The 13189-nt window shown below is 41.0% G+C and overlaps 1 protein-coding gene across 1 annotated transcript; it reads right to left on the minus strand.

The window, feature by feature from the left end:
• Positions 1-101: 101 nt before the first annotated feature.
• spag1b (sperm associated antigen 1b) lies at positions 102-12274 on the minus strand. Its single transcript, XM_063485310.1, has 18 exons — positions 12127-12274; positions 11574-11733; positions 11358-11480; positions 11199-11269; positions 10886-10998; positions 10655-10760; positions 10337-10467; positions 10077-10183; positions 9532-9667; positions 8209-8664; positions 6314-6413; positions 5683-5835; positions 4906-5063; positions 4030-4171; positions 3188-3314; positions 2889-3047; positions 1793-2116; positions 102-1682 (listed from the first exon to the last, which is right to left on the minus strand). Exons 1-18 carry the CDS (start codon positions 12270-12272, stop codon positions 1554-1556), a joined length of 2841 nt encoding a protein of 946 aa, XP_063341380.1. The 5' UTR covers positions 12273-12274; the 3' UTR covers positions 102-1553.
• Positions 12275-13189: the final 915 nt, after the last annotated feature.

Consider the following 13189-nt stretch of genomic DNA (forward strand, 5'->3'; position numbering starts at 1 on the left):
GTTAATAAAAGTACTGTAAATACACAAAGTGAACCTATTATGATCATTTCAAACTTCATATGTTTAATATTAGACTCTGTTAAGAGAAGTTTTGCATTATTCACTGTTCAAAAATAATGCTTAGCTGTTATATTGGGCCTTGGTATGGCAAACACCATCATTACAGCATATGTAAGACACAAATGTCACTCCATCTTTAGTGTCTCTTCTGAAACTCTGACAGTTTTACTTGTTATGAGCTAAAGAAGGAAAAACACCATGTTTCCCAGTTTATTGAATAGCCCTCTGTGAATAGAATACACAATTTTTACAAATCTACTGACACAATGTTAAAAGCCACTGTGAAGAGAAACTGTGGAAAATGCAGAATTATTGCCTCCTTCCCCCAAATTTACATCCTTATGCTAAATTTTACATTCATGTAGATTTAATGAAACATGAGAAAACAGAAGAAGTTTGGATTCAGGCAGTCTTTAGATTCACAATACAGAAAGATTGATATTTATTACTTATAACATGGACAGAATGACTTTAAATAGCAAATAAATTACACATTTAAAACAGTTCTGAGTTTGGAGCCAAGTGAATATATGTGTGTGATAAATCCAAGTCATTAAAGAAATTTATTAAAGCTACAGAATGATATAAATAGACTTTCTCTTTACGAGTACCGATATGCTCACCACACTAAGTCGACCCCTAGACTGAAATCCAAGGCACACATCTTATAAAGATGCTGCTTCTCTCCAGTGTGCTGGCATCTGCTGTGAAGTTGATGGTGCAGGTAAACAGGCTCAACGGCACAATGTCATTTCACATGGTGAAGACAGAGATTCGCCTTTATGAATGGAATCAATACTGGAACACAGAGCTACAAATTTGCATAGATGAATTAAAGGAGAGCAAGATTTTTTTTTTCCTACAACATTGTAAGTTCTGTTACACTCACATGAACAGCAGTGAGACATGCAGGTCTCTTTCACCCATTAAGATAACACCATACATGTGGTCATATTAAAATAGTTACTTTAGATGCAGCAAAGACGCACTTTTAAACTTGGAAGGAAATTAGCTTTTTGTTTGGTTATATTTAACATGCACTGAATAGCTTTTGGTATGTGACAGCTGGTCTTTTATAAAATTATTTCAGAAAGCGACTGGGTTCAAAGAGCAGATCAGCTCGATGAAGCCTGTCCTAAGCAAAAGCTACTGCCTGGGGTGAGGAAACACCTGCCTGCTGTGTTACACAACAGCACATTGGACCTCGTTTATTAATACACTACGGTGAAAGGTCCACTGTGTCCCACTGTTGTACAATGCAAATGGTGCATGGTGTGTACAAAAGTAAGACTGCATAGCAAAATGTTCTGGAGAGAAAAATAGATTTTTTTTTTTTATATCGTCACAGACATTACAGACCAGTAGAGTGAATCAACTCGGTTCCATTGTATTGCTCATTCTGCAGTTTCCTGCCTTTGTGTACTCAGTTCTTGTGCAGTGTTTTGCATAGATCCAAGAGCAGTGGTGGAGCAGCTCATGCAGAGAGGGGAGGGTCAGATGTATTTGTTGGCCAGGTTCTGAACATCGTTCTTAGTGAACTGTGTGCTCTGCACGGCTGAGAGATGCTCAAACAGCTGAGTCATGTGGTGACGCTCGTCCTTCTCCAGCAGCATTAGTACAACCTGCAAACAGTGCGTCAGCGTTTATCACCACACAGACCGCGTGATTGCAAAATCTTACAAACAAACTTCAGCTTTTCAGAAACTAGACCATATTTGCATGCTAATCTTACCGAGAACCTGTCAGCAGTGTGCAGATGGTTGAGGTGTTGGTAGACCAGATAAGGGTCTTTCTCCAGTAGGTGTGAGTGCAGGGCCTGCATGATGAAGCTGATGGTGTGTCCATCAAGCTGGGTGCTCAGGAACTGGGGAAGCATCTCTGGGGCCGTGGAGGCCAGTAGTTCCGCGCAGGCCACTGTGTTTCCAGAGCTACGAGCCGCGTTCAGGGATTGGCCGAATTCATAGGCGCTGGTCGGCTGGAGGTTGATGCTGATGTCTTCTCCTTTGCAGCTGTTTTTAGAGTTAGGGACAGCGGTCACATTCTCGTCATCCTCAACCTGAGGAGGGAGACGGAGATGGGTGAAAAATTTACACAGGAAAGACAAAAAAGGAAAGCCGGTCTCTGTCAGTGAGTCACAATCTGGGAAATCTGTACCACCTATTGCCTTAATTAGGAATAATTTGTCTGGGATGCAGTGATTGGATCTATAAGCTTCCATCTTTACCTAATGGTGTGCTGAACCTGAAGAAAAGGAAAACAAGAGCTTCATAACAATCTGTAGCCTTTTAAACTTGGAGCACAGCCACTTTTCACTCTGGTGTTCCCCTGAAACTGAGAATGAGTTTTGAGACCCAGATAAGCAGCATAAGATGCATGGATACAATTTTACACTTTAGCTTTCTCTGTGTTCTCTTTTGTCTTTTAACAATAAACTGAAAATGGTACATCTAGCCCCACTCAAGCTTTAATTTGGTGCTTTTATTCTTCATTATATCATTAATAGTAAATGAGGATGGAGCACAAAGACGAACGGTACACAACAGCTGGGAGCGCTGCACTTTATGATCTGTGCTAGGCTAGAATAAAACCAGAGCTGATTAGATTTCACACGGTATCCCAGCAGGCGTCAGGAGTAATCAGCTAAAAACACACAACTATTCAAAGGACACTTGTTGACCATAAGTCATGATTCTTCAGTCCCCATCATTATAATGCCTCTTCTTCCTAACCGCACGTGTAGATTCTCTAAAGTCAAAAGTGGATATGTCTGTTGGATGCAATAAGGGGAAAATATTTATTTTCAATGAAAGTGAATAAACTGTACTCACCTCTGTGATGGGGACTGTCTTCCTGGGTTTGTTTGGTGAAGCGCTGGCCAGACTCTGTCTGAGCAGCTTGGTGACTTCCTCCAGCTCCTTCTCAGCCTCCTGCACGTTGGGATCTTGCTGCAGCACTTCCTGCAGGTCCGAGCTGCAAGCCAGGTAGTCCTGATGGAGGGAGACACCGAAAAAATACAAAGAGAGCTTTATGTATGAAATATGTGAAAGGGATATTTTACTCCTTAGCCACCCAATAAAAAGAAATCACTCCCTTATGGCATTAGCCATGAAAGTCCAGCTCTATTCACCTTGAGACCTTTATTAGCCATGGCTCGTCTGTAGAAGGCCTTCTTATTGGTTGGCTCCAGTTTCAATGCTGCATCACAGTCCTGCTTGGCCTCAGCGAACCTCTCCAGCTTCAAGTAGCACAGAGCTCTATAAACACACACACGTCAATTGTGATTTTTATTTTTGTCACTTGCACCTAATCACATTTGACACGTGACTCAGAAGTATCATGAATTTGTGACTCACTGCGAATCAGGTTTTATAATAACAGCTGAAGTCATGCCATCAGCTGTTATTAACAGAACAGAACATTTTCCTATGATGATGAGATTTACGATTTACACCTCAGAGATGTGCTTCTGGAGCCCCTTTTCTAAATGAATCTTCATGTTTTTAATTTTTTCAAATGGCTCTCAGCAACTGTGCACCAATGGCGTATGGATGTTTGCTCTGGTGTGGCTGTACATACAATCTGTTCTCACAGCAGAGCTCCACATGCACATGCAAACACCAACACACAATAGGAAAACATTCACGTCATCAGTTTCTTCTGTGACCTGATCAACACCATCTATGTACTATTGTGTTGTGCACCAATTTACCACCAATACACACTAATTTGGCAGCAGTGACAGGTGGCACGACTGGATAGGATTAAAAACCGTGCTGAAAGCACGGCTGACAAATGACAGCTGGGTGTCGTTAATCAGCCTTTTTTAAATTCAGTTGAACAAATTTTGGGGATTTTCAGGCTGTTTTCTCACATCAAGGTGAACCAGTGGCAGAAGATGTGATGAACAGAGGGGAAACGAGACCGCAGGAACATGTCTGTTCATATTAAGGTGAGAATTAAATGACTAACCTGTTGGTGTAGATAGCGCATTCCTCTGGCTTTAGCTTAAGGCATTCTGTGTACTTTCCCAGAGCATCCTGGTATTGGCTCTTCTTCACAAAATCGTTCCCTTCTTGTTTCAAAGCTGAATAACGGACTTCGGCTTTCCTCTCTAGAAAACAAAATAAAGTGGTGATTACTAAACATCGCTTATTCACACAGACACGAGGTCCATTCTCCTCCATTTTGACTTCATATATCCACACTGACACTTGCAATACATTTTAACTGACCTCGCTTTTATAAGCCTGTGCTACACAGCTGGAGGGTTTAAGCACTTGAAATTAATGCTGTGCTAGCTGGATATGAGCCACGAGAGTTAAGTCAGCAATCAGTCCCGGTGTGGACCGAGGGCTAATCAATCTGCTGCAGAGTGTCTGCAGAGCGTCTTCAGGGAGGTAAAATTATGCCAGCAGTGCTATACTTTCATTAGAGTCTAAAAATAGCATAGGTAGAAAAGCCCTGGGAGCAGAGAAACTGCATGGTCAGAGGTGACACGTCCACTTATATAAAAAATAGGCCTTTCAAATTTTCCTCCAGTCACAACAGGAAGACTTTTGTTCCTCCATCGCTGTATCAAGCAGAAGAATGGTTCAAAAACCGAACAAAGGTAGCTATAATGTCAGAAGAAAGAGCTGCTCGAGAAAATGTTTGTTAATGCTGGATGTAGTCAACATTAGATTTTATTCAGTCATCATAACCGCCGTATGTATAAACGTCCCAGCTACTCCCTTATTGTCCCAGCTCAGCGATCAACACTTCTGACCCTGACTAAGTCAATCTTCTGGGGACAAACATTAATTAAGCATCATGACTCTGAAAAAACCCCCCCCCAAAACAACAGACCTGCATCCCTAGCAGCCTTCTCTGCTCGAGCTTGGAGGACCTCAGCGCTGGGTGGCTCCTCTCTGCGGTGCTGCTGAGCCGACAGAGGCACCAGAGGGATCTCGGGAAGTTTCTCTCTCCACTCTGGCCCGTCCTGCTCGATGAGCAGCCGGGTGATCCTAGAGGAGGACGTGATTCAGTCATTGTTACAGCACACAGATGAGAGACATTGATAAGGCTTACATGGAGTGTTAAAGATGCATCTAATCCACCCTGTTCCACAGTTTAGGGAGTTTATGTCTTATTGTGTAACTTTGTAGATAAATGCGGGGATGAATGATATCTTTGACCCTCTGGTATTCCTGAACACAAACCAGCCAGGTGAGTATTGCGTAACAGAGAAGGGACACACAGTCTGAGAGCCATGATTAGCCTCTAGCCGGAGCTGCTTTTGACCAGCTAAATCTGTTAGTCTCTAATAAGCCTGTGTGTAATGGTTACCATGATTTGTTTTGATTTAGTCTTCTAAATATGTTATAATTCCATTTCTGGATTTCAATTATAGAACATTTTCAAATTTGGAAAATACAGCAGGTAGATAGAGTAAGAAAATCTCCATGTCTCATCTGTCTTTTTATTTCCTTTGCTGTAACAGCTAAAGATAGTCTGTGTCCACCTTGTTTAAAATAGATGAGAAATGCACTGTCATAGACATGGGTGCTGTAATATTCAATACTTGCTTTTGAGATGCCAAATGTTAATGAGTCTGTTAGCTGAGGTGAGAGGTGGACGTTATACCTGTTGACACTGTCGTGAGCTGCCTGCACGCTCACGTCTATCTGCAGCACAGTTTTGTAATCCACGTAGGCCTTTCGGTAACGCTCCAGGGACTCATAAGCCATGGCACGGCGCAGGAGGGGCTTGAGGGAGAATGGCTGCAGCTCCAGGGCTCTGATTGGAATAAATAGATGCAATGAGACAAGAGCAAAGGATTGAGTCTGGTGCCCCTGCTGTCAATGCTAGGGCAAAGGATGCGTCTGTACATGTTTATCCTCTAGTTGTTTCTGAGGTAGTGAACAAGTCTAAAGGTGTGATTCAAGTTTTCTATAACCCCATCTTTCTGCAAACACATCAAGTATATTTAAAGGCTTTCATATGGGAGGCTCCCTCAAGTTAGCCCAGTCTGCTGCTTATAAACCACTTCTAAAGAGATTAATTACAATCCCTTACGACACACCCAAGTGCAAATCCCCTCCCACTCATAAATGATCTGAGATCCTCTGCTGAGACTGGTATATGATGACGCTGTCTGCAGAAATTTGTAGCAGTTTGATCTTTAAGATGAAGCACAGGGACAAGCATGCATTTGCCTTCCACAACTTTTCACATATCTTGCTGAACACTGGTAGAGTTTTATCAGTTCTCTCACCTTGTGCAGTCTTGTATGCAGTCTTGACTGTTGCCATCTTTCAGGTAGCAAGCTGCTCTGTTGGAATATAGAATACAGAGATCTTCTGGACTATCAATCCCTGCATAGAAAATAGAGACCAATATCAGAAATGTAATACACAGCTTGGAAACAGCACGCATAGTTCTGCAGTTAACTTGGGGGTGGAATACAGAATATCTGCAAAGACATCATGAACTCAAAGTTTGAATCGTGTACTTATTGTCTAAATCAGACTGTTTAATGTGCTCTCTGAGCAGCTATAGAAGCGCTGTAGAAAGTACAGAGTTTCTGTCATGATGAAATAAAGAAACTTCAGTTATTGGAAGATATTGAGCTATCATTTCTTTTCTTTCAGATTTATGAATACAAAGTGGCAGACACGCATACACACACATGTTAAATGTTTTACTAGCTTTTATCTGCAGGTTTGCAACTGTAGTTGCTTTTTTGTTAAGACCCAAAAGAGGAAGGGCGCCTGTAACATGACTAATATATATATATACATATATATATGCGCACCTTGATCTTTTTAAAAGACTGATGCTTTGAGAGAATACTTTTAGACAGCAAAGATGGTGATCACAGGAATCTTGTTAAACCGCTTTATGGACATTTCCCTTTGAGATTTTGACAACTGACTCGTGCAAAGTCCGCACGCTGTTTCTCTCCACCTGCCTCACACTAACTAAACAGTGTTTTCTTCACTATCACAGAGTTAAGCAAATCACACAGGTCTACGGTGCATGTTTCAAACACAGCAACATTATCCTGCTACACTAAATACATTCATGTCAGTGTGCTGCCTCATCAGATGAAAACAGATTATGGATGATGACACAGTGTGGCAGTGATGATGATGTCTTAGCAACTGAGAGCACTTAGCGAGGTTATTGTGACAGTAGATCATGTAAACTACAGCAACTGGGTGCATACCACAACTATGAGACCTGTCAAAGTATCTTGAATGTCTCGTTCAGTTTCATTTCTACTGAAAAGAGCCTTTTTCACAGATCGGAAAAAATTCTGCATGTGTAGATTAGGTCACATCTGTTGTGCTTCCCAAAGTAATCCAGATAGATGATGCCCAGCGACTTTCACAGTCTTAACTGAGTATATTATGGCTGTCCACAGAAAGAGACACAAGGCCATATGTTTAACGGAGAGTGAGCAGAGGTTTCTCTTCCTCCATCAACTGCTCGTCGTCTCACTCTCTGTGAGAATTATTGCTGCAGTCCTACAAATTCAATTTCACAGTGACTGGTTAGAGGTCATGTGACTTGGACAGACCTGAGCTGAGAGGCTTAGCACCAGACTAAAACAGCAACACTGTCTCCGTACAGCCACAGTCCATCATCCCAGGGATAAGTCACTAAATATTAACATTGTAATGGATCTTACTGAAATTTTGAATACTGCATATAAACTGTTCACACAAAAATGTGAAGTCTGTTGACTGAGAATTTGAAATTGTTTATGAGGATTTATTTCCATAGGGAAAATGATTTTTATTGCTATCCTGTTTTCATGTTTAAGTCTCTGCAGTGTGTTAAAGTGACAAAAATAAAGACAAGCACTGACATTATAGCTATGACCCTATGACCTTTGATTTAAAGTTAAATTAAAGTATGACACCATAGAAAGCTGTTATTAAAATATGATGATGAATAAACAGCTGAGAAAACAGTCGATCAGTTCTGATTCATTTGTCAGTTCATAACACACTGATATGAGTAAAAATGTTATGATTACTGACATGGTGGCACACAGGTAACTTCTAACCAGCAACCTCACTGTATAAAACTAATTAAATAGTTTTTTCTTAATATTCTAAAATATTACAAACACGATCAACAGTGAGTACCCCTGAGGCTTACCTGAATCTGTATAGCCCTGAATGGCTTGTGAGTATTTCTCCAGTGCATCGGCAAACTGTCCATTTTTAAACAGCAGGTTTCCTTCGTTCTTTAGCCGGGCCAGGGGTGGGGGCAGGGCCCCACATGGGGCATCAAGGTTGACAGTTTCTCCAGCATTTCCTCCAACTGGAGTTGCCTTACCACTGCCGCTCTGATTACCCTGCACCGAAGCTGTCGAGCTTCTCTTGCTTGATCCATTGGCTATCTTTTCCTTGGAGTCCTGCGGGACTTTGTACTTGTCTGAGCTGCCTCCTCTGTTCCTCCGGTGTTCATGGTGGGAGTTGTTGGACTCGGCGTGTGGACCCCCGTCCCCTCTGCCGTGGGGCTTTTTATGAGCGTTTCCCATGTCTCCCCTTTCGACAGGAGTAGCTGATCTCTCCTCCCCTCCCACGGGCTGGCTAGGTTGAACCAGACAAGCTGGAAGGGAGAGGGAGGGAGGGGAGAAGCAGAGGGAGAGAGACAGAGAAGGGGAAGTCACACCCACAGGAAAGAGTCAGCAGTTACATCATAGTGTGGGCGGAGAGGAGCACATGACACGGAGCCACTTCAAACAGGGAGTTCCAGGAAGTAGAGATACCAAACAGTGACTTATGAAAGGGCTGTGTGGGGGTAGGGCAGAAAACACATGCATGCACTGTTCCTTCACCCAGAGAGACAAGAGGGGAATTTCCTCTATCTATAGGACAGCAGACAGAAGGGGATGTGACTAAAGCCCTACTATTACCGGCAATGTTGGAGCTTCCTAACATGCTCTGTATAAACCGTGACTGTATTAGAGGGCAAATCCTTCAACTTCTAAATCCAACACAGCTATAAAGACACAAAAAACTTTCTGCTATAAAGTTAAAATTTAACACCTCATTCAAGTTACATAAATTAGAGTAGCAATAGATTTTTGAGTCCAGTTAAGTCAGTGGAATGACTTAACTTGTTACTTTTCACTAAATGAGAATATAGATAAAAATATATCTCCAGTAAGGGAAAAATATGATCTGGGAAATCTGTACCACAGTCTACTGGTTTACCTCATTCACTTCCTGCTAGTCTTGCTAGTTTTTAATATGAAATCAACAGTGAAAAATAAACACATGTCAAATAAAGGATTAATGCATACTTTTGACAAAAATCTAAATTTCCTCTGAACTCATAACTTACCTAAGCTTGACTATAACTGAAAAACGATTTAACTGCATGTTAAATAGAGAGTAGGCAACATTAGCGTCGTTATAGTCTCTATGTCTGTGTTTAAGGATATTGATTGTTTTTAGTAGTTCAAACAATCACCAGTTTTATGAGCTTTGTTGTCACTGTCAGTCTGGTTATCTGCCTCTTCTATCTCTTGGATGAGGATTTTTTTGCCCTTGCGTTGCTTCTCTTGTTGACATTCCTCCATCTTCTTCTCAATTTGAGACAAAAGTTGCTAAAACACAAACAATTCATCCATTAGAACAGCTCATGTTTTTGTTTGTCACAACTATTCATATCACAATCAATGATAGATTACTTAGTTGTAGTGACTGGTGTATGTATAACTACAAAAAGGAACGTTTTCTTCCCATTTACACCTAAATTATACTCAAATAAATAGAAACAGAAGTTAAACAATGCAATTAAAGGGGACGGCTAAACACAGCACATCCTGAGCTGTTCCACTGATACAGATCTGTTAAAAAAGCCACATCATCCTCTATTTACGGTAATGACATAAATACATGAAAGACTTCCAGTGATAGACTCACTAAATCACTCAACTTTCAAAAATACAGTGACACCTAGTGGACGAAAGGTAGACTGGCGCATGATGAACATGCCTCAGTACTATCACCTACAGTAGCTGCGGTGTTCTGTGGCTCTTCCCTGAGCACCGTCCTCAGGTCTTCAGTGGCCATGTGGAAGTTGCCCATATGATTATAAACAACAGCACGACGAAGCAGGGCTAACGAAAAGAACTGCATTACAATATGTAGCACATACACTAATGCTGCTGTAGCTAAAGTATACCACATCATATAAATACATCTAAAAGTGCAGGTGTATTTATTCTGGAAGCATTATTGTGTTAGAAATTATAGAAATAACATTAACACACCTTTCAGATTGCCCGGTTCTAGCTCGAGCACACTCAGGCAGTCTTTCAGGGCATTGTGCCAGTGCTCGAGCTTGATCTCTGCCTGGGCTCTGTTGTTGTATGCAGCCACAGTTGTTATAATGGAAAGGCTCCTGTAATGGAATAAACAATAAAGCAAACCTCTATTTACAGTGAGATTATTGCACAAACACTTACTACTACAGCTACAATGAAAGATGACAGTCTACTACTTACAATATATACCAAGCAAAATGATAAAAGCCCTTTAAGAGGCGCTAAGTGCTTTCTGCAATGAAGGAGTTGTTTAAAGAACCTGACCTGGAATAGTATGTGACCGCCTCCTCATAATCCTTTGCTCTAAAAGCTTCATTGCCTTTGTCCTTTTCACGATTTGCCAGGAAGAGCTTCTCCTGTTGTGACAGCACTGGATGGATCACAGGGGAAACCTTACATGTTACACAAAAATGCCAACACACCTGATGTACGTTGTATGCTTAGTAATTACTGCAAAAAAAAAAAAAAGAACACTTTCTATCCACAATAGATTACATGAAGTGTCCACTTGAGTCTTGATTTTAGGATGTCCTGAGTTTATAATTGCTGGTAGATCAGTTTTGTCCACATCCTCCTCTATTTTCTCACATTCTTTTTCCACATCGAACCTGGAAAGAAGGTGTAATATATACACTTAAAGGTCAAGTTTTTAAACTGTGGATCACTGTAATGGAAGCAGTTTAGCTTTAAAGCCCTTTTACAAAGTAAAAAGACTTGGGAAGCTTTTATGCACAGAGAATTCAGCTGCTGCAACAGTGGGGTCTTTCTTCTGAATATAATAGACAAATGTGGAGACAGCATGACTCACTTGTCCCATTCTCGGTAATCACGTGGTAGGGTGCATTTTGAGGGTTTCTTTCTTTCTTGTGGAACTGTTTTCTATCATGAGAAAAGACTCTGTTTGAATATTTGTCTTCTATACATATATGTAACTGGTTATGTACTGTATATGCCTTGATTTTTTTACCTGGCTCAGAGGAACGAAGCAATTGGAACCTCTTACAGGTGGCATATTTTCTTTCACTAGATCATCAAATACTGACTGGTGTTTCAGGCTTGCTTCAGTCTTTTTGGTTTCTTCTTGCCATCTCTGAGCAAAGTATTTAGAGAAACAGCCATGTGAGAACAAAGTAAACAGGATTTATTTATTTATTTAAAAGAAAGAAAAAAATGTGTACCATACTTTCAACTCATCCTCAATTTGGCTCCACTCATCTTTAGAGAGGCTAGCTGCTGTGGTTACAGGCATTTCCTTCCTAAGAGCTCGGCTCTTAGGGTCCAGTTTCTCCAGGTGACTCTCACAAAACTTGGTCAGGTGAGGATAAATGCCCTCTTCACCGGACCTTTAACCAAACAAAAAAGAAAAGTAAAGAATAGCTTTTTTTGCAATATTTTTCATTCACATTTGCAAGTCTGTATTTTGTTATGACATGCACTATTATCCCTCTGCAACTGATGACAAGTGTTACATAATCTAGTTGCAATATTGCACATACATCTTACCATCTCAGTGGAGAATGAGTGAAACTTGACATGATGGTGAGTTTATAACCTTCATAAAGAAAAACCTCACCAACACTATAAAGGGACTGGACTGACTGATTGCTTTATTTTGAGCATGTAAATATAAATACGATAAAAAAAAACAACAACAAAAGTCCATTGAACACAGGTAAAGGAAGAAAAGGGACAGCGAGTTTCCTCCAACAACACTATATCGCTCAACAGACAGTTACCTCAGTATTCTCAGGATCTTCTCGAGGTATCTCACATCTTTACATTTTTCAATGTAATCGTAGTCCAGGTGCTCCACAGGAACCTTGCCCCTGTAGTCCACAGTGGTGGAGTGACTCTGAAGGGATAAAACTGCGTCTTCACTCATTTCTGGAAAGAATTTACACAGTCATCGTGTCAAAAAGTGTTCCATAAAAGGGAGACATGGCAGTTCTGCATTATATTTGTATAACTTACCAGCTTTTTAGCTAGCTACTTTAACTTTACTGGTTATTTTAATAGTTCGTCAGAAACAGCTAGGTTCTATATTTAGGGAAGTAACATTCAGGAAAGGCAGACTTATCTCTTAAGTGTCTCTTGAGTAATTAATGCAATATCACATTAATGTTAATAATGTTAAAAGTGTTACCGTTAAGCAAAACTACTTTACCTGCTCCCGTTTGGCTGAACGCTCATCGACAATGTGGTGTGTATTGCTATGGTAACCACACACGGACGGAAGGCCGGTAGCGCCGAGAGGAAGCACGTGACGCAGCCAACAGAGGGCTCCAAATTTGAAAACGTGGCTGGTGAACATGAGAAAACAGGAACAACAGCGGGGGGACAGCTGAGGCCTGGAACGAAGCCTGAGGAAACAACATCGCCTACGGAGGCCACGGCTTTTTGGAATAGTCCCGTTTTAACTTCAGGTAGGTATTTGTTAAATATTAAGCGCGTTTATTCCCGAAGAAGATTATTTTGTAGAGCTTAAGGTACAGACAATGTGCGTGGAATTCACCGACATTACCTCGTACTGGTTCTAGTTTCAGTAGGCTAACAACGTTATGTTAGTAAACGTGGATGGCATACAGAAATGTCAGCCACATTTTTCTTTAATCATAACTCGGTGTTTGACAGGTGTTTTACGAGGCCCTCCGTTTTTTGTTTTGTTTTTATGGCAATCATTTTTGCATGGCATTTCAGGGCAAACACAGGTGTAACTGATTAGTCATTCACTGTGCCATTCCGGGTTCCCTTCAGTCACATTAACAGAAGGCTATTTCAGCTTTGATGGAGCATCACTGC

Source organism: Pelmatolapia mariae, linkage group LG10_11, assembly GCF_036321145.2.
Source record: "Pelmatolapia mariae isolate MD_Pm_ZW linkage group LG10_11, Pm_UMD_F_2, whole genome shotgun sequence".
Classification (NCBI taxonomy): domain Eukaryota; kingdom Metazoa; phylum Chordata; class Actinopteri; order Cichliformes; family Cichlidae; genus Pelmatolapia; species Pelmatolapia mariae.

Bases quoted from the DNA above. Each gene is read 5' to 3' on its own strand.
- spag1b (XM_063485310.1), bottom strand. From the start codon at position 12,272: ATGAGTGAAGACGCAGTTTTATCCCTTCAGAGTCACTCCACCACTGTG. The intron at 8,665-9,531 runs GTGATTGTTTGA...TCTCCCTTCCAG, and splicing joins CAACAAAGCTCATAAAACTG to CTTGTCTGGTTCAACCTAGC. The intron at 5,064-5,682 runs GTATAACGTCCA...GTCCTCCTCTAG, and splicing joins GCTCACGACAGTGTCAACAG to GATCACCCGGCTGCTCATCG.